The 19,028-nt window shown below is 38.6% G+C and overlaps 1 protein-coding gene across 2 annotated transcripts in view; it reads left to right on the top strand.

The window, feature by feature from the left end:
- nbas (NBAS subunit of NRZ tethering complex) overlaps positions 1-19,028 on the top strand; it is a 201,533-nt gene that overhangs the window by 81,494 nt on the left and 101,011 nt on the right. For both annotated transcript variants that reach the window (XM_084431969.1, XM_084431968.1), the window contains exons 31-35: positions 2,634-2,746; positions 8,473-8,586; positions 11,420-11,533; positions 13,505-13,662; positions 15,041-15,112. In XM_084431969.1, coding sequence (XP_084288095.1) covers positions 2,634-2,746; positions 8,473-8,586; positions 11,420-11,533; positions 13,505-13,662; positions 15,041-15,112 — 571 coding nt within the window. The remainder of the gene's footprint in view (positions 1-2,633; positions 2,747-8,472; positions 8,587-11,419; positions 11,534-13,504; positions 13,663-15,040; positions 15,113-19,028) is intronic.

Below are 19,028 nucleotides of genomic sequence, written 5' to 3'. Positions count from 1 at the left end.
AATCGCCTTCAGTGTAAAGACTGCTTTAAGCCCAAAGTATAGGCTACTTTTTACGCTTACTAAACAGTTGAACACGTAGCCTTTCAAAGTATACTTCATGTGATAGGCGGTCGACACATGCGCTCTAGAAAGTTCTTTGTCCAGTCTGCGCTGTTTTTCTCCAGAAGTTATGACTTATGATAAAAATGTCTTTGCATACATTTAAAGCAGGGTTTCTTAAACTCAGTCCTGGAGGGCCACTGTCCTGCACAGTTTGAGCAAGCTAATCAGTGTCCTCAGGATCACTAGAAACTCACAGCTAGGTGTGTTTGATCAGGGTTGGAGCTAATCTGTGCAGGACAGTGGCCCTCCAGGACCGAGTTTGAGGAACCCTGGTTTAAACTATTGTTGTTGCTGCAGTCTCTGGTATTTTGTTGTTGTTGTTCTATCTTTTTAGTTTAGTTTTCTACTGTGAAACAAAGGCCCTGGCCAGTGTTCCTACCTGATTAGTACAAAACAAATTCAGTGTGCATGTGCGACCTGCACCGGTTACAAAAATCAGGCGGTGAACGTACAGTACGTGCATACCATTCTGGTGATGAAATTTTCATCGCGTACACGTAAAACCGTATACTTTGGGCTTTGGCTCCATGTGTGTTCTTGCATTTGTTACAGGTGACATTATATTACATATTACATGTATGTCTAAAGTGGGCCTGAAAATTTTTACACTCTTTAAACACCACATAAAAATGTGTGAATGTCAATATCAAACCAATGGCATTTATTTTAAAATGTTGCAAAAGAACACTTTTCCAGCTAAATATGTCACAAAAAGGGAGTTTGTTAGGCTTTAAATGAAACCGTAGATGTGCTGTGCTGTTCAAAATGAAGATAAAGTATTTGTAAACTTTCTGGTTGTCAAATGTTAGTTGTTCGGCTGCACGATTTGGGAGGAAATGTTTTTTGTTTTTTTTTAATTGGGGGGAAATAAAGAAGAAAAAAAACTCTGGGTTTGTAGGATGCATAATTTAGCCAAAAAATCTGTCATTATATATCAATATGACTATAATTATATTAACAAAATAAGACATCCTCAATGAAATATTTCACTATAGAAAAAATAAGAAAGAATAATGTAGTACTAGTAATAATTTTATTTTACAGTACAACTGTAAACTTACAATACTAATATTTATGGTTTTCCTAATTTCCTAACCATTAAGCTTTTATTTAGAAGGAAACCCGCATAGGGAGACCTTAAAGCTTCTCTTTTGTTGAAAACAGACTGTTTATATGTGCTTTCTCTTACATCCTTGGGAATGTGATGAGCATTACGCAAGGAGAATTGATTTCAGGTACACACTTAAATTATCTCGAGTCTAGTTTGTTAAAAATCATTAAATTCTTTACAAAAATATGTTATTGTTGTTTTTTTCATTTAAAAGATCATTATTCAGTGCCACTAGGTATATATTTTGTATTGCAATACAAAGATATTAATTGGATTTTTGGCCTCCAAATGTTTGAATGTCCAAATGTAAATTTTGCCCAGGGGAAATGATGTTTGATTAATGAGTATGCAGTCATTTAGCAGACACTTTTCAAATAAAGCTTCGGGAACGCTTTATTTTACAGTGTCATTGTTACATATATGTAGTTACTATAAATTATGCATAATTACATGCAACTAACTCTAAACCAAACTCTAATCCTAACCCCATAGTAAGTACATGTAGTTACTTAATATTACTCAGTGCTTAAATGTATAATTACAGTGTAACAAAATAAAGTATAACCAAAGCTTCTTACATTTATACTTATTACAGACACGGTACACTCAAGGTCACTGGTGATAGTTTTACACTACAACCTTGTGGTTGCCTACCCTAGATCACTAAGCCACACCACTATGATTAAGATGCTGTGTACTGTATTCGTAGGAAACTGCTGCGTAAGCTCCTTAAACTTTTTTTTTTTTTTTTTCTATTGGCCTGTAGTTGTACGACCCACAGTAAATCTTATGCAAAGCGGAGCTGGAAACAGTCTTCTGGGTCCGATTGCGGTGTCACTGAAAATAACTACCATGTAAAACTCACAGATTGTTGAGGAAACTACTCGAAAAATACTGCTGCATTTGTTCATGTTGAGTTTTTTTTTTTTCTCCTCGAGCTCTTAAATTGAATTATTATTTCTGCTCTGCTTTCTCTGTTGCTGTTGGCTCGGCTCAGAAGTGCACTGCTAGCTTCCCTAGGTCCAGCTGTCTCGGCCAAACTATATTCTGAATATGACAGCAGAGCTGGCCTGGGATCTGTGCTTTTATTTGTTTTTTGGTCTGTCCCTGTTGTCCTATGAAGCACATTTATAGCAGCACAGATGTGAAGCAGACGCCGGCCTCTGCAAGCCTCTGATAACAGTATGAAAGCGACGTGATGTCAGAGTCTCGGTCTGTAATTAAGAAATAAGAATAATCAAAACTCTGATTCGCTTTAAAGGAACAGTTCAATGAAAAAAGGAAGAAAATTCTGCAATCATTTACTCTTGGTCCAGACCAATATGAATTTGTTTCTTTTTTTTCAGAAAAGTGAAGAAGTTTTGGGTGAACTATCCCTTAATTATTATATTTAATGTAATAATTGGTGTGTGTCCAACAGGTCGTGTCTGCTGTTGATCACGGATTGTCCTTCTCTCATCCAAGAGGAATTGGATCTTATCAGCGCCCTCTCTCGTCTGGAGCAGTTTGGCGTGAAAGTTCTTCCCTTACAAGGTAAATCAGCACTAACCTATTACTACTGTTCGAAAAGATGTTCTCCTTCCATTTCCTTCAGGAGATTGGTGCTCAAGCTGACTAAATCATCAAATCGACCATTGGAAAATATGCCCTTGATGTTCCTGTTTATTTAGTGCTCCGTTTTCTTTTTCTGTTTGATGTGAGGAAAAAATCTTTAAAAAAAAACAGATAAAAATAAATGGTCGAAATATAGCAGAAAATATCTGTTTTTCACACTAGTCATCATATTTGAAATGCACTAAAGTTTAAAGATTTCTGGGGCCTCATTTATAAAACTTTGCGTAGGATTTGCGTCAAAAGTGGCTACGGATGAAACATAGGACATCCTACCCAGTTTTCCCTTAATAAATCACAATCAATTCTAAATGTAGCGCAGCTTTTGCGGCTTCATGTCACGCCCATAGTTACCCATAAATAGTCCGTGAAACGCCCACAAGTTAATATTCATCGATTGCGAAATCATGGCAAACACAGACAGGAAAACCAAGAAACGTAACTTCACTCAGGCGAAAGCGTGAAGCGCAAGATCAGCCATTGTGCGTCATTACGCATTGTGATGGCATCATGGCATTTTATTACCATCCATTTGATTGCATCTGACAAGCTACAGATGTGTTATGAGGATGAATTGCATAACATGCCAATATTATTGCAGAACATATTTCAAATATGTGTTAATTTGCATTTCTGTTGTAATCTTCGTTTGATTTTGTTTGTTTTACACTGCAGACCGATCAAACGGGTGTTCGTGTAGGCTGTTAATTGTAAGACTTGCTTTGTGGAGTCTTCATGTTATTTATGAGAGGCAGTATTGCCATTTCTTTTACACAACGGTCTACAGTTCCACACACTTTCACGTGCTTCTTCCATCTGCCGACGGTGTCGCTATTTCTCATTTCACCCGTACATTTTCCCGTCAAGTTTGCTTTTCATAAATACCTATTATCGCGTAGAGAGCGGCGTACGCCTTCTTTTGTGCGTACGCAACGTTTATAAATGAGGCCCCTGGTCAGTAAGATTTTTTTTATTTTTTATTTTTTTTAAGAAATTAATTTTGTTTTAGCAAGGATGCATTAATTGATCAAAAGTGACAGTAAATACATATATAATGTTACAAAAGTTTCTTCCAAATCAGAATATTATAATCTGAAGGATCATGTGACGCTGAAGACCGGAGTAACGGCGGTTGGAAATTCAGCTTTGCCATCCCAGGAATAAATAGTTGGAAAATGGAAAATAGTTATTTTAAATTGTACTATTATTTCACTCTCTTTGCTGTTTTTGCTGTATTTTTTGATCAAATAAATGCAGCCTTTGTGAGTATAAAATACTTCTTTTAAAAAACATAATTTTTTTGTATTTGCACTAAAATGGCCCAAAAAAAAAGCTATTTTTCCCTATCATTTTGAACAGCCATTGTTGTCATGCCGATTCAAAATCTTTATTGCTTTCATATTTTTCTAATCAATTTTTCATTAGATTAGCATTAGGGAGAGTGATGTTCAATAATTTTAGTTTATGCACTAATATAACAATTCATAGCAATTAACAGCAATTTATAAAAACGTCCTGGGTTTGAGCCGTGATCGGAGCTGTTGCAAATTATTGTATTATTCTAACTTACACCTGCGACCGCATTACATATTGTAAGTTTTACTGCAGCACTTAAAATAAATATTTTTATGGACTAACCGTTTTATAAAAGCAATAAGCCCTGTTAAGCCATGGTTTACAGTGAATTTAAAGCAGTTCTGGTCTAAATTCAGTCAAGAATGCCACTTGGGTCAGCATGTTTGAGCGATGAAGCATACAAGTTTTATCTAGCACTAGTCAAAACCTCACCTTTTTTTCCTTCATTCTTCCGTATCGTTCATGCTATAAAAACTGAAAAGATGTGTGTTAAAGATCTGTTCCAGTCGGAAATGACTTTTATATTGTTGGTCTATAAACACAAAACGAACATATTTGGCCGTTGCACCATGACTTTTGGTAGCAGCCTTGAAAAACGTCGTCTTATCCAGTCGTTTGGGCTCCGTCTAGCTGTTTTTACACAAGAACACGTCCTGTATGGACGGTCCTTAATTCGTCAAGGCCCGCGTTCTCGTGATATAACTGCCACACTCATCTGTCATCAAGAGCTCTTCTTCATTCATTTTCAGTTTTCTACCGGATACTCTGTAGAGGTTACAAAAGAGAAATCTGGTAAAAACCAATGTTAATGTTCTGGAGATCTAAAGCAGACAATCATCTAATTTTAATCTGTTGTGTGCAGTGAAACACATTTGTGAGATGGTAGAGACAAATTCAAAGTATCATTGATAATACAACACATGTGAAAAGTGAAGTAAAAGTACTCATATTTCTAAAAAGAGGAAGGCCTCTTTAGCCCCATGTGTGCTTCTCCCAGTGTCCTTTTGAAGAAGTGTGGAAACTCTTTTATCTAGTCGAGGCAAGGCTAGGAGCAGCTCATCTCTCCTTCCTAAACTTATAAAGGAAGTCTGAATACATAAAGTGGAAACTCTCCTTGAGCTCATTCGCCCTTCCTGACCCGAGTGACCCCGCGGCTGTCTGTGCGCGCCAGTCTTTTTCCTAGCAGGAGAAGTTATACATCCAACAGGGAGCTGTAGCCTGCCTCAAAGCTTGACTTACACCTTCATTTATCTGCTTATTACCCATCTTCTCCATTCATTTAAATTTTTGCTTTTCTACTTTACAAGTAAAAGAGTGAAAGATAAAGAAGCAAAAGCTGAACTGTAATCAATTAAGTTCACGTTTAAGCAAACAAAAAAGCTCTTGTTGCCGCACGCTCAGAAGCGCGGCTGTTTTCGGGAGCAGGTTAATGGGTTTGACAGGTGCTGCTGATGGCTGGCTGGTCCCCAGTGGTGTCTCTTCTAAAGATGGAGCTGTCTGCCCCCCACAGGCCTGTGACTCGTGGCCCGGCTCGGCCCCCTGCCTGCTGCAGATCAGCGTGACCTCCAGCACAGTCCACTTCCAGCTCAATATTTTAAACTGTGCTCAGTCAGACAGCAGAGACCTGCTTTGTGTCCATCCAATTACCACACATCACAACTACTTGCTTGTTATGACAGGAAGTGTGGAGAGTGCGTGCAGTGAATTCTGTGTTTTTTGTTTTTTTTCCCCCTAAACCTTTTTTTTTGTTAAGATCTTTGCTGTGATCTAAATAAATACTAGCTGATGTATACTGCACAGTACATACTGTACACTGTTTGGTTTTTTAATGGTGTGTGTGTAGCAGTAGGAATGAAAGGCCAAGGAAATGGAACGTCAATTCAAGTGAGTTGCATTATGGTCTGGGGAGAGTGGGGTAAGCTGTGCCACTTTTTAACTACTTTGTCCTCTGTGCAAGGAGAAATTAGATTTTTAGGTGTGTGCCATCAACTGAAATTAGGTGAAAGTATCCATTTCTCAAAAAAAAAGAAAAGAAAAGTGGTCCAGAGATACAACTTGCCCCACATTTAAGGATTTACATTTCAAGTAAAATTATGAAGATAAATGAGAACAGCAAAGAAAACTGTATCATAGCCATTTACAAGATTTAATTTGTTGCATGTTGTCCACATTTTCATAAACCTGGTAGAAAAACTATTTAAAATGGAATATTTAAAGAGAATATTTTGATATACATGTTAGTATTTTAAGAACATTTTTAGTTTGCAATCAATCTTTCAACATTTGTACAGTAGGTGTAAGCCCGTTTATCGGTCCAAATGGCGGTCTCCAATAATACGGGTGAAGGTTTCTGCGCGTCTTTCCTTTTACGCAACACAACAAGATTAAATGAAATACATTTTCTCATATGTATTACCACGTTATTTCATCTGACTCCATAAATGAAAAAGGTTTTAATGATATCTGAGCATCATTAAAAGTGAGCGAATGTTTGATTTATTCTTTTTAACTCTTTACATATATTTTATCCATTCATATTAGGAAGCTATGTCGCTCAGTGGTCCTCTTGCCTTGTTTAATGCGGGTCTCACAATCACAAACTCGCCAGCTTTGGTCACTAGAGGTAATTGCTATATACCTGAGATCGGTCACATTCACGCTTACACAATCAAAGATACTTTGGTATAGCCCGTGTGATTGCATACACTTGAAATTAAAGTAACGTTTACTTCAGTAGAGGTATGGCCACTATTACAGATATAAGTCAACCAACTTTACTTCTCTTATAATAGCTTTGGATTGGCCATACAGTGGTTTCCCACGTACACTTATCTAAAGTAACATTAAATTCAAACAGAGGTAAGACACACCCAGATTTAGTTTGGTCAAGCAGCATTTGCTGTTCTAAACGGAAATTCACTTCTTGTCTTTGCAAACCAAGTACGCTTGAATTAATGCCAAATATAAGTCGTCACTAATCTGACGCAAAACTTGCGGGAACATACGAATCCGTTTAATCTACTTGGGGAAAACAATTTCAGAGTCAGTCGGAATAAAACAAATGTAACTATTTATTATGTCAGGTAAATGTATCATGCCAATTACATAATCAGTTCAAAGATAATAAATACAAAACATCAAACGCTCTGGAATAAAGAGAAAAGGTGCAAACCTGACATCAGAAAATACATGATGCTGAGAGTCTCGGCCACTCTCAGCATCACGGGCTAATTTGAGCTACAAATCGCCCCGAGCCACTTGTTGCAATTCATTATATACCCAGACCAAGACAGAAACTCCTTTCACATGGGAACATTTGCTAACAATGGGAATTTGCATTTAGAGTTTACACCTTTTGAGAGCAGGAGGCCATTTGCCTGGAAGACCCACCCTCCTTTGTGTGCAAGTTATCTCTAAACTCTTAAAAACTTTATTACCTTTTTGTTTTACTTTGTTGGGAATGAGTCCTTTGTACCAGTCGCACTGAGACATTTCAAATGATACCAAACAAGTGTAATACTGTATGATAATTATTTACATTAAACCATATAGATTCTTGGGTGAATTTTGGTGATCTGAGAGAGAAGGAATGGGGGAAGAGAGAAAGAGATGTAGATTAGGATGATTCTGAGGTGAGACTTGCGTCTCGAATGGTGCACAAGAGCGAGTTCAAATGTTGATTTGCTTTGTTCTCTCAGAGAGTTGCCCTCTCTTCCAGTTGTTCCAGTCTTGCATAGGCAAAGCTTACTTTCACTTTTATTTGAGCCACAACTTAGCATAAAGTGTCTGGCAAATAATTTTGTGGGGAAAAATGGTTTAATTTCATAATTAATGGCTGATCTTTAAAGTATGTGGTTTACATTATTTATTTATTTTTACATTAAACGGCGTATCACTTTTTCATGTGCGTTCCTTCACAGGCAGCTGTATGTAATGGGTTCTGTCTAAATATATGGTCATGTGACAAATAATGCACAGTTTGTCTGATATTCTACAGAGATTACAAAGGACGTCCTCTTAGTGTAGAGAAATCTTGTAAAACCAATGCTAATCTTAAATCTGATGATTTAAAGTGAATAATCTCCAACTATCAATGTGTTTTTGTGTAAATGTATGGTCATGTGGCAAATTATGCCAGATTAGTGGGCTTGTGTGAAACATTGATTGTATACTGCACATTTTGGCGGTGTGTGTGTGCATATATAGTACTGCAAAGGCTACTGGATTTCTGCTAGGTCTTAACTTTGGTCTTTGTTTTGTCCCGCTCTCTCATTTCCTCTTTCTCTCTGCAGTGCGTCTGCAGACAGATCGTCTATCATTGATAAAGGAGTGCATCTCTCAGTGCCCTACTGCGTACAGACAGTCCACTCTCCTGCTCAGCCTGGCCAGACTGCTGCGCGTTGCAGGTAAAACCCAATGAAAACTTCCCTCAGCATCAGGCTAACGGTCCATTTATGTATGTCCGTTGCAGAAAAACGCTTGAACTGAAGTATTTCCAGCTACGAAGATTCATCAGCGCTGTCACAGACAGCCTGCCACAGCAGTTACGATAAAAATTACCCACATCAGTTCTTTGCATCACTTCAGCCAAGGCTTTCTTTAAGTTGTTAGTCAATGCAATCCCTGAAAGTTATAAATATTTTGATGTCATTCCAACATGACATGACAGTCGTACACTTCAGTGACTATTTCTTATAGATTAAACAGCGCTAATCTGTAAGCTTTAGAGAGTGTGTTTAATCTGTATCTGCTGAATCAGCAGCGTCCTGACTACAGGTGAATAAATAGATGAATACGCATGAGTGAGGGATTGAATGAATAAGTAGGCATTTCTCTGAAGTATGCTTTGCTCAGGGGTTGGAGATGAATATTGCAACGGACAGCCCAAAAAGATGCACATCAGAGATGTGACTTCATGAATCAACAATCAGTTGGTTCCATGAATCAGCATGAATTCAAGTCAAGTGACTGTATACGATCAGTCTTGTTAGCTTTCTCTCTCTCTTTTATTCTTTATGAAGTAAATCCATTGTGCATTTTTGTAAGGGTGATGTGTAGATTGAAAATATATCCAATTTATATTTGTACACGGCCCCATGTTTTCAGCGCGCTGTGCTGTCCGCTGCAGATAATTGGTCTGTGCTGTTTTGTTCCACATTTGGAAGGTTTGGCTTTCTGTGTTTCATACACAGGGAATGGCAGTGTGTAATAAAAGACTGGGGGTTATTTTGCCGTTGTACAAGTACGACCTAGCAAAATTGAGTCTCACTGATAGGATAAATGGGTGCAAAATGCAACCCTGGTATAAATCAGCCATTTTTACAAATAGGGTACAAAATAGGTCCTGGAGCTTTTAAAAAGTTCAACAGTCATTTCATTTATTTTTCAACAAATAGTCAGTGATAGTAGTCACTCCTTTACCTCAGTGAAAGGAGCTGGTTAACCTTAAAAAATATTGATCATCAACCCTGGCTCATATAATATTTAGTTTTTGTTTTGTTTTGTTTTTAAGCTATTCATTTTATGGGTGGTTCTTCTTTTTTTTAACATACATTTTTAAAGAACCCTAAACAATCATTGCACATGCACCTCTTGAACAGTCCTTTAGACACTAACAGTTTACAGGCAGTAGACCATTAAGATCACAGTTCCAACAACTTTGGAAACTAAAGAGACCTTTCTACTGACTCCAGGAGAAAGATACCCAGGGTCCCTGATCATTACCCTGGTAAACATGCCATAGTCCTGCCGCAGAAAGGCATGAGGATTGCATATAGACATTGATAAACTGCAATGTGTATAATGTAAGATGCCTATGACAGTCCTACAGGGAGACAGGAAGGACAGCTTATCATCCTTTCAGTGCCAAACCATGTGTAAACATATGTCAACTGTAACCATTGCAAGTGCCTTGGTGGAAGAGTGGAGTTTATTTATATATATATATTCTATAATAGCTTGGGTAACCTATATGAATGGTAGAGTTTCACTTGAAACAGTTTTTGTGAAAATTGTGAGAAAAATGTGAGATTATTTACTTTCAATTAAGTGGTGTTAGTTTTTACATGTCACAATTGTAAGCAGTGTTTAATTGAGGTAACAGATAAATATTACATATTACAATAGGTTAACGATGAAATCGACAGATTGTCAAAATTACGACATTGTTGCTCGATTTAATTGTTGAATAACTCCAAGGTGTGCCTAAAATCAGCAGTTTAATAGGTTATACGTGCAGTATATTTGACGTTTAATCCTTGCTACTTTTAATGTTAGCACGATAGCTTTATTTTATGCTAGCCTTCAAAAATGTAATCAAAAACCATGGAATTGGCACCTCAAAAAAATAAAAGTGGGGCACCAGAGTGCCCCCATTTGTGGGAAGTGTCGTTAAACGTTAAACGTTCACCCCAAACTTGTTTTGTGAGTGTCAGCTGTCTTCTCCTAGGTGAAGCGTTCAGTGCGTGTGTGTTAGTCGCAGGGGGTAATTGAGGTGAATCCAAAGCTCTGACTCTTCTGAGCATGCCAGACAGATCAGTATGCAGGATGTCAGAAGCTCTTCTTGCCATATATAGTGGAATTGATTAACTCTCTATGAAGTGACTGGGTGTTTGATGTATTCACCTTGGCTTACCCGCGACTAATGCCCGTAGGGCTGTTTTGTTTGTGCGCGTGTGTCAGCACACCTGCGCCTGTACCTTTGCTGGCATAAGAGAAAGGTGCAATGAGGATAAACAGGCAGCAATAAATGCTCCTGATATATCAAGACTTGAGTGTCACATATAAATCAGTTTGGATATGACTGAAATATGGCACTTCCCCGTAGCATCGACCCTTTCGATTTTACTGCCGAATAATCATATCCGTGCAATCGCAGGTGCTCACACTCACTTTCCTGCCTCCGCTCGTATTATTGCCTGTCTGGGCTTTGATGCTCGACACACTTTAATGAAAAAGACAACCCCTATCACTGTTTTCATCAGGCTTCTTGGTCGTCTTTATTTTCTTATTTTGGACTGAGATCAGAGCTGTGTAAGAGGGCATTCTCTGAGATGTGATTGTGATATTTGTACAACATCCAGGAATTACGAAGAAAAATTTATTTATTGCACTTCAGACTGAACACTTGAGTAGTATGTTTTATGAAAACCTTGAAACTTTGAAGTGAGTGACGAGTTCTTTAATAAACCGTGCTGCTGATGTAATGTTCCAGAATCTCATGCTTGTGTAATGATTTAGGTGATGATGAGGCCAGGAGGAAGGGTCAGGTGCTCACGCTGTTGGCAGAACAGGCTCTGCACTGTCAGGATTTCAAGGCCTCCTACATCCACTGCCAGGATCTGATGGCTGCAGGTAAGCCGGCACAGCTTGACTCCAAATCTCACTCCACTTTCTACTTTTGTTTTCATCCAAATCAGAAATGCACTGCACATTTTCAGGGATCAGACTTTTGTTCTTTAAAATCTTCAAGCTTTAAAAGAAAATTCCTTTCAAATCATGCGAGGATGAAATTGTACGGTAATATTTTTTTTCTGGTACATTTTTTTACATAGCGTTTAGGCCTATTCGACCTACTTCACCTCCCGTTTGCCATAGTTCTAACTGTAATGCTGTTCTGGTCAGACAAAAAAGTTATTATCCATATGATATCATGATCTATTTTTATGTGTAAATGATATTTGTTGATGTTTACCCTGATATATTTATATCTGATTGTATGGATTCACATTTCCACCCAAAATAGCTTAGAATTAAAATGAAATATATTTAGAAATAGAGTCTGCAAGGTTCTCACGTTATTAAAGAATCTGGCAATATCAGGGAAGTTTAAAAGTATGGTCTGCAGATTTAGAAAAGTCATTGGAATTGACGAAAGCTTAAAAAAACATGAACAAAATAATAGTGGAAAATATTTGCTGGTTTGGCTAGAAGTTGCTCTTTAAAATGACTTCAAGTCCCCCTGTGGTGAAAATCAAGCTTTTGATATTGTTTGTATGTCTATGTGGTGTTTTTAATGTGCTTTTAGACAAACCATGTACAAATTCACAAGTCAACACCATTGCTGGGTATTTTCTCGAGTGATCGTCAACGAGTGGATCTCTGAGCTGGTGTGAGTGAGTGGAGGCGGGACTAATTTGCATATTCATAGAACCGCGTATACTAAATGAGGCAACATTCAAGCTATTTTAAGGCATGACGAATTTTTTTCCGAGGAAAAACCGTTTAAATATGTCGTTTTGGTGATCAAAGATGAGTTACAGGGGGACTTTAAATTATTATCCACGAACCTTGAAAAAGACATGGAGATTGGTTTTTCATAGATGTTTCATCCAAGGGTGTTGTACCGCATCAGAATCTGCTTGCAGAATTTTGATGTTTGCATAAGTGAGGTTTGAGCAGCAAAATGTTTTGAGTGTGATCAGCAGGACCATCGTTATCATTCTAGGCAGATTCATCTCTTGTCAGAGCTCAAAGGTGTTTTATGTGTATGTGCGTGTGTGTGGGGCTGTTCAGTCAATGTGCCATCAGATATTGGAAAGAGACTGGTGTTGCGTGTGTGTGTGTGTATGCTTCAGGCTGGGGTAGATTAATGCAGGCTTGAGAACAGAAGATGTGCTAATCTCTGATTGCTATCGGCAGCAGTCTCACAGCCTCGCTAACATCAGTGTGGAAAATGGGTTAGCTCCTCTCCGGGCTTCACTGTGTAATTATTCAGTCACATTGAGAATGAGGAAGAGTGCTAGAGATTAAAAAGATTTACTGAATACATGAGGCAATAAGAGTCATGGATGGAAAAACAAGAATATAACCGCTACAGATTCTTGAAACTATGCTAACTCGCAGCGCAGAGGCTGAAGCAGGGGATTGTGGGCTTTGTTGTTTTTTTTGTTGCTGGGCAGATGTTGTAAGAAAGTATCTGAAAGTATATGTCTGTCTGTCTATTTCTACCGTACATGTCTGTCTACATCTACTGTATCTATCATCTAATCATCTATCTATTCTTTTTAAACTTTCAATTAAGGTTTTGTCAAGCCAGCATTTATTGACCGACTTTAATGGTCTAGTTTAACAGCTATGTTTATTAAGTTTTCATTCTTCAGGCTTGAACTCAAATGGGCAATTAAATATATATTAATTGAATCAGAATTTAAAAGGCAGTCTTGAACAGTGTTCAACCCTGGAAAACCGTGGTTTTTAAGTGCTCTCTTTATGTGAAGGTTTTTTGTCTTTTGAACTCTCTCTATAGCAGTTAACATCCCCTGTACAGTATATGACTGTGATGTGCATACATTTCTTGTGTTATTTTTTCCTCTGTCACTCTAGGCTATAGTGATGGTTGGGATGTGTGTGCCCAGCTGGGGCAGTGTGAGACGTACTCGCAGCTCTCTGCCCGTCAGGAGCTCATGGCATTCTCCCTCACACACTGTCCTCCCAGCAGTATCCAGAACCTGTTAGCGGCTTCCAGTTCCCTTCAGACCCAGGTGCCTTTTTGTCCACTTAAACTGTTTTTATATATATATATGGAGAGAAAGAGATGCTTGCTAGTGTCCTTGTATAACATCAAATATTTCCAGTCGTCAATAGCCGCTTTCCGACCGGAAGAACCTTTTCACAGTTCCTAGAACTATTGGCTAAAGTACCCGGATGTTGGCGTGTTCGCACCGCAGGAACTAGGAACGATTTTAGTTCTAGGAACTCCATTTGGAGGAACTAATTTAGGTCCTACTTCAGAGTAGGGTCTAAACCAGCACTATAGGAACTACCCGTGACGTTAGTGTACGCTGATTGACCGAACGCACGCGGAGCACCAGCACCCGCCATTTTTAAAACAGCTATAATGTAAACACACAGATTATAGCCTATATATTTACTCCAGAAACTAACTATACAAAAAACAGTGATAGATGGGTCTCTAAACCTTTATGCTGAAGAGAAAATCCAACGCAACTTTGAGGGGACCAAGCCAAACATGATTATGTTTATCTGCCCAGCTAGCAACACTGGACATCAACCACACGGCATAGGCTAAAAACCTTTTTTTCATATACTGTCTACTTTCTATAACAGTTCTATCTAATAACATATTAAACAGTACTGTTAGACAGATCGCTAACTAATAAACTGAGAATGCGAGCATTGTTTGCTCTGGTGTTCTCAGCGCCGCCAAAATAAAGGTCCGTCACGCCGTCAAAATAAAAGTCACTGTGCTTGCGTCACTCCCTTACCCCTCCTACCAGTTCCTATGGCCACTTGGCCAGTGCGAACGCAAACAGCAAAACCGAGTTTGGGGGAGAGTAGTTCTTAGAACTGTTTAGAAGTGGACAGTTCGTAGAACTAAGTTCCTGTAACTACTTGGTCGGAAAGCGGCTAATAACCAGTAATTAATTTCTGATACACTCCTGACCTCCACTGCAGTCAAACATTTGCCAAGTTTCCTGCTTTTTTCTTCCATAGTTTTTGTCTATATGCATATGTTGTGTTGGACGCACTAGACTTGGGCAGACTCTAGACTTAAAATGGAGCTTTTAAGTTTTAAAAATCGCCCCCGGCACACATACTATTAACCCCCGAGCGCTCTTTCCATCTCTCTCTGTGTTGACTGCTTTGGTGTCAGGCTGCTTTCAGGAAAGGCCTAAAGTAGATTTATTTACAGTATACCGAGATAGACGCCACACTGACACGCTCAAAAGAAAATGGAGGAATGGAATAGTAATTTAAATAAGTTTTACTGCGGTGTCAAGTACAATACTGGCAGAACGATTAAACATTTAAGAGCAAAGAAAATTGAAGCGAAAAAGGGTTATATGCTGAGGGGCATGAATGAAAAAGTCAATGCTTTGCTCTCCTCTCTTGTCTTAGGTTCTGTACCACGCTGTAAATTACAAGATTGATCCCTCTCAAGCCCGGAGAACAGGCAGCGAGCTGTCAGAGGTAAAGAACAACGCTTCTGCATACATCACGTCAAGACTGATTATCAATCTTGCATCACGTCTAGGTCTTTATTTAGTGGGACACTTTGAAGAGCAAATATTCTTTGAGTGATAAATCTTTGCTAATTGTGCTCCTTGAGTATTGTGCATTTACCTTTTATACAACAGTTTTGCGGTGCTTTTTCTGAGAAGCCTGTATGTGAACAGTTGGTGCCTTGGTGTGTCCATAGACTTTTCTTTATCAACATTAACATTTTGGGCCCTATTTTAACGATCTGAAACGCAAGTATCAAGCGCGAAACGCAAGTAACTTAGTGGGCGGGTCTCGGGCGCTGTTGCTATTTTACCGGCGGGATAAATGACTCTTGTGCCCGACGCAAATCTAATGGGTTGGTCTGAAGTAGCTTCATTACTCATAGGTGTGGTTTGGGCGTAACGTGAAATAAACCAATCAGAGCGACATCTCACATTCCCTTTAAGAGCAGGCGCGCTTGTTCCATGGCGGATTGCTATTATAACAGCGGATTTGCCAGGAGCACGCCAGGAGCGGTTCACAGCCGAGGAGACCGACGTTCTCGTCAGGGCCGTAAAACACTGAGAAGTGACATTGTATGGGGATGGAGAAACCCACCCAAATTAGCTTCGGTTAAACAGGCGTATAATAATTTGGGTAAATGTGTAAGCTAGATTTATGCCTATTTTTTCACATCTTCATGGACACAACAATGATTTCCCTCGTGTGGTAATATTGTTCCTTGTAATAATGTATGGTTTTCTAAAAATGAGAACTGCTGCGTCTGTGTGTAGATGAGAGAAGCAAAGTGTATGTGCATTGTTCACACACATTATGGCCAAGCATGCGCCCTTAAAATAGCATATGAATAACATGCGCAACGCGCCACTGACTTTAGACTAGGTTTTTCCTGGTCAGTGGTGGAATTGTTTTCTAATCCTGCAAAATAGCACCAGGGAACGTTTGTGCCGGAACACGCCTCCTCTTTGCGCTGAACCGCCCCGGGAGCGCAAATGCATTTCCTAGTTTACCGATGTGCGTCTGTGGAGGGAAAAGTCTGCTGTGCGCGGGTGCAAAATAGGAATGATACATGCGTCGGTGTACAAAGTCAATTGCGCTGGGTGCAAGATAGGGCTCAATAGGTTAAGATTTATTTGGAAAAAAGTATAACACATTAATACATTTATTTTCACCATTTTAAACGCCTTTTCCCTTTACTAGTTAAATGTAACTGGTCCTATGTTGTGGCAAAAACATGTTTAAACATATATAATAAAACATTAAAGGGTTCATGGCATGAGAAATCAAATTTCAAATCTGCCTTGATCTTTTGACGTATAAGAGGTCTTTGTACCATTAAATATCCTGCCTGTTTCATAGCTTAAAATGTCCTCCTCATTATAAATGGTGTCGAAAAACAAGTGGATGGTTTCTTTTAAAAGTGTCCCGGATCACATCGGAGGATTATGTGTTGGTTCGGAGTATTTTGTTTTGTAAAAGTGGCACAGTGGCAAAAAAAACAAAAAAAAACAATTTAGTTTTGTTGAAAGATGAAGCATCCAACTGTATTGGATCTGAGCTGACAGCAGCTGCATCACAACTCGTAAGTAAATGATTTCGTAATGCTTCGTCTGTAAATTATGGTTTTATAGGGATAATGTTTTTCAAATGTTTCCTATGCAATGACGTTAGCCAATAATAACAGTGACTGTTCACTGACATGCCCTCAAAGGAGCCGCTTCTTTAAAACGCATCATTGCAGACCGAGGGTCAGTATGAAGGTTGAAAATAAACGTTTTTCTTACATTTGTATTTTGAGCAAAAAAAAATTATTAACATTGCAAGCAAACCTCAATGAACATATTTAAAAAATCCATGTCATGACCCCTTTATACAATAATAATAATAATATATATATATATATATACACAGCGGGGAAAATAAGTATTGAACACGTCATCATTTTTCTCAGTAAATATATTTTCAAAGGTGCTATTGACATGAAATTTTCACCAGATGTTGGTAACAACCCAAGTAAGCCATACATACAAAGAAACAAACAAAAATAAGTTCAGAAATTAAGTTATGTGTAATAATGTGAAATGACACAGGGAAAAAGTATTGAACACACGAAGAAAGGGAGACGCAAAAAGGCATGGAAAGCCAAGACAACTGCTGAAAACTTACAGTAATTAAAAAGCAATCCAGCCCCCTGTCAGTGGAAATTAATAACAGCTGGTTCAGTCCCAATGGATGGCCTACAAAAAGGTCTCATTGCCAAGGTGTCACACAAGACACATCTCATGATGGGTAAAAGCAAAGAGCTGTCTCAAGACCTTCGCAACCTAATTGTTGCAAAACATAATGATGGCATTGGTTATAGGCGCCATTCTAAGCTTCTGAATGGTCCAGTGAGCACTTTTGGGGCCATAATACGGAAGTGGAAAGACAATAATTTCACCATAAATTTGCCTCGACCAGTGCTCCTCGCAAGATTTCTGATAGAGGAGTGAAAAGAATAATCAGAAAAGTTGTATGGTGTTTTTAGGGTAATGTGCACTGCCATTTCTCCTCCAAATATGGTGTGTATTATGGCATCCAAACAGTTCAATTTTGCTCTCATGTGACCACACTATATTCTCCCAGTATTTCCCTGGCTTTTCCAAATGTTGTGCAGCAAACTTTAAACGAGCTTCAACATGCTTTTTTCTTCAGTAATGGAGTCTTGCGTGGTGAGCGTGCATACAGGCCATGGCGGTGGAGTGTGTCGTGGAGATTTTAAACTGTTTATTAAACTAATCATGTTTTTAACATCTAACCTTATTTAACATCTAACATTGGAACAGGATGTACTGTACGAAACCAATGGAAAACTTGTGTCTTTGACTGTGTGCGTATGTATGTAAAAATAACTTAGTTTTGGGAAATGAAACTAGACAGTCTGTTAGAATCTTGTGATTATAGATGAAGTCACCACAAGATCAGAGTTTGCTTTACCTAGTAACAGAGGGGTTTGCATATGAAGAACCAATCAAATAGTGGGGAAATTATGTAATGCAGCCTGACATTATGTCATACCTCTATACTATAAAAACTGTTGTATATGTGTTTTACGGTGGGATTCTCAATGGAATTTGCAAGAGATCCTCCGGCCTTGATTCTTCTTGGGAGAGTTCTCTGAGAACTGCTCGAAGACTCTCCCGGCCGTTATTAAAGCATTTAGAGGACATTTGCTGAAAGTCTGTCTGTTCATTTCTGCTGCGCAGCAGGTCAGTTTAGGGAATCAAGTAAGTTAGGTTAGTAGACTCGGCCAGTTGTCGACTGAAGACGCAAGAGCTAGAGTATAAAGGTTATTAAGTGTCGATTGTAGACGCTCTGTGTCGATGAGTAGACGCAACAGTTTTATTTTGGATAGTTAGGTTAAGGGAAAATTCCTTTACAAGTGCATTACTTACTGTTTTCTTTGAGACAACAGTACCTGCTATCTGCAGGTCTTTTTGAAGCTCTCCACAAGTGATCCTTGGCTCTTGGACAACTCTTCTGATTATTCTTTTCACTCCTCTATCAGAAATCTTGCGAGGAGCACTGGTCGAGGCAAATTTATGGTGAAATTATTGTATTATATTGAAGTTCAGTAATTTCACTTAAATGACAACTAAGTAATTTTCATTGCCATTTAAGTGAAATTACTGAGCTTGATAAAAATGATCATTCTAGAAGAAATTTTCAGATGGCACTTAGAGGCTTTTGCATCTGAACTCTTCGGTAAGTCCATGAACCTGAAATAAGAAAGTAAAAAGTGTCAATTTGGACTTCTTGCTGACTGTAAGCTTTCAGCACACGTTTTAACATGAGCACCCATGATTCATTCATGGCTATAAAATGGTAAATCTTCCCCTGGATT

Source organism: Rutilus rutilus, assembly GCF_951802725.1.
Source record: "Rutilus rutilus genome assembly, chromosome: 15".
NCBI lineage: Eukaryota > Metazoa > Chordata > Actinopteri > Cypriniformes > Leuciscidae > Rutilus > Rutilus rutilus.
Note: the sequence above shows the minus strand (reverse complement) of the source record. Positions and strands in the feature narration are given on the sequence as shown.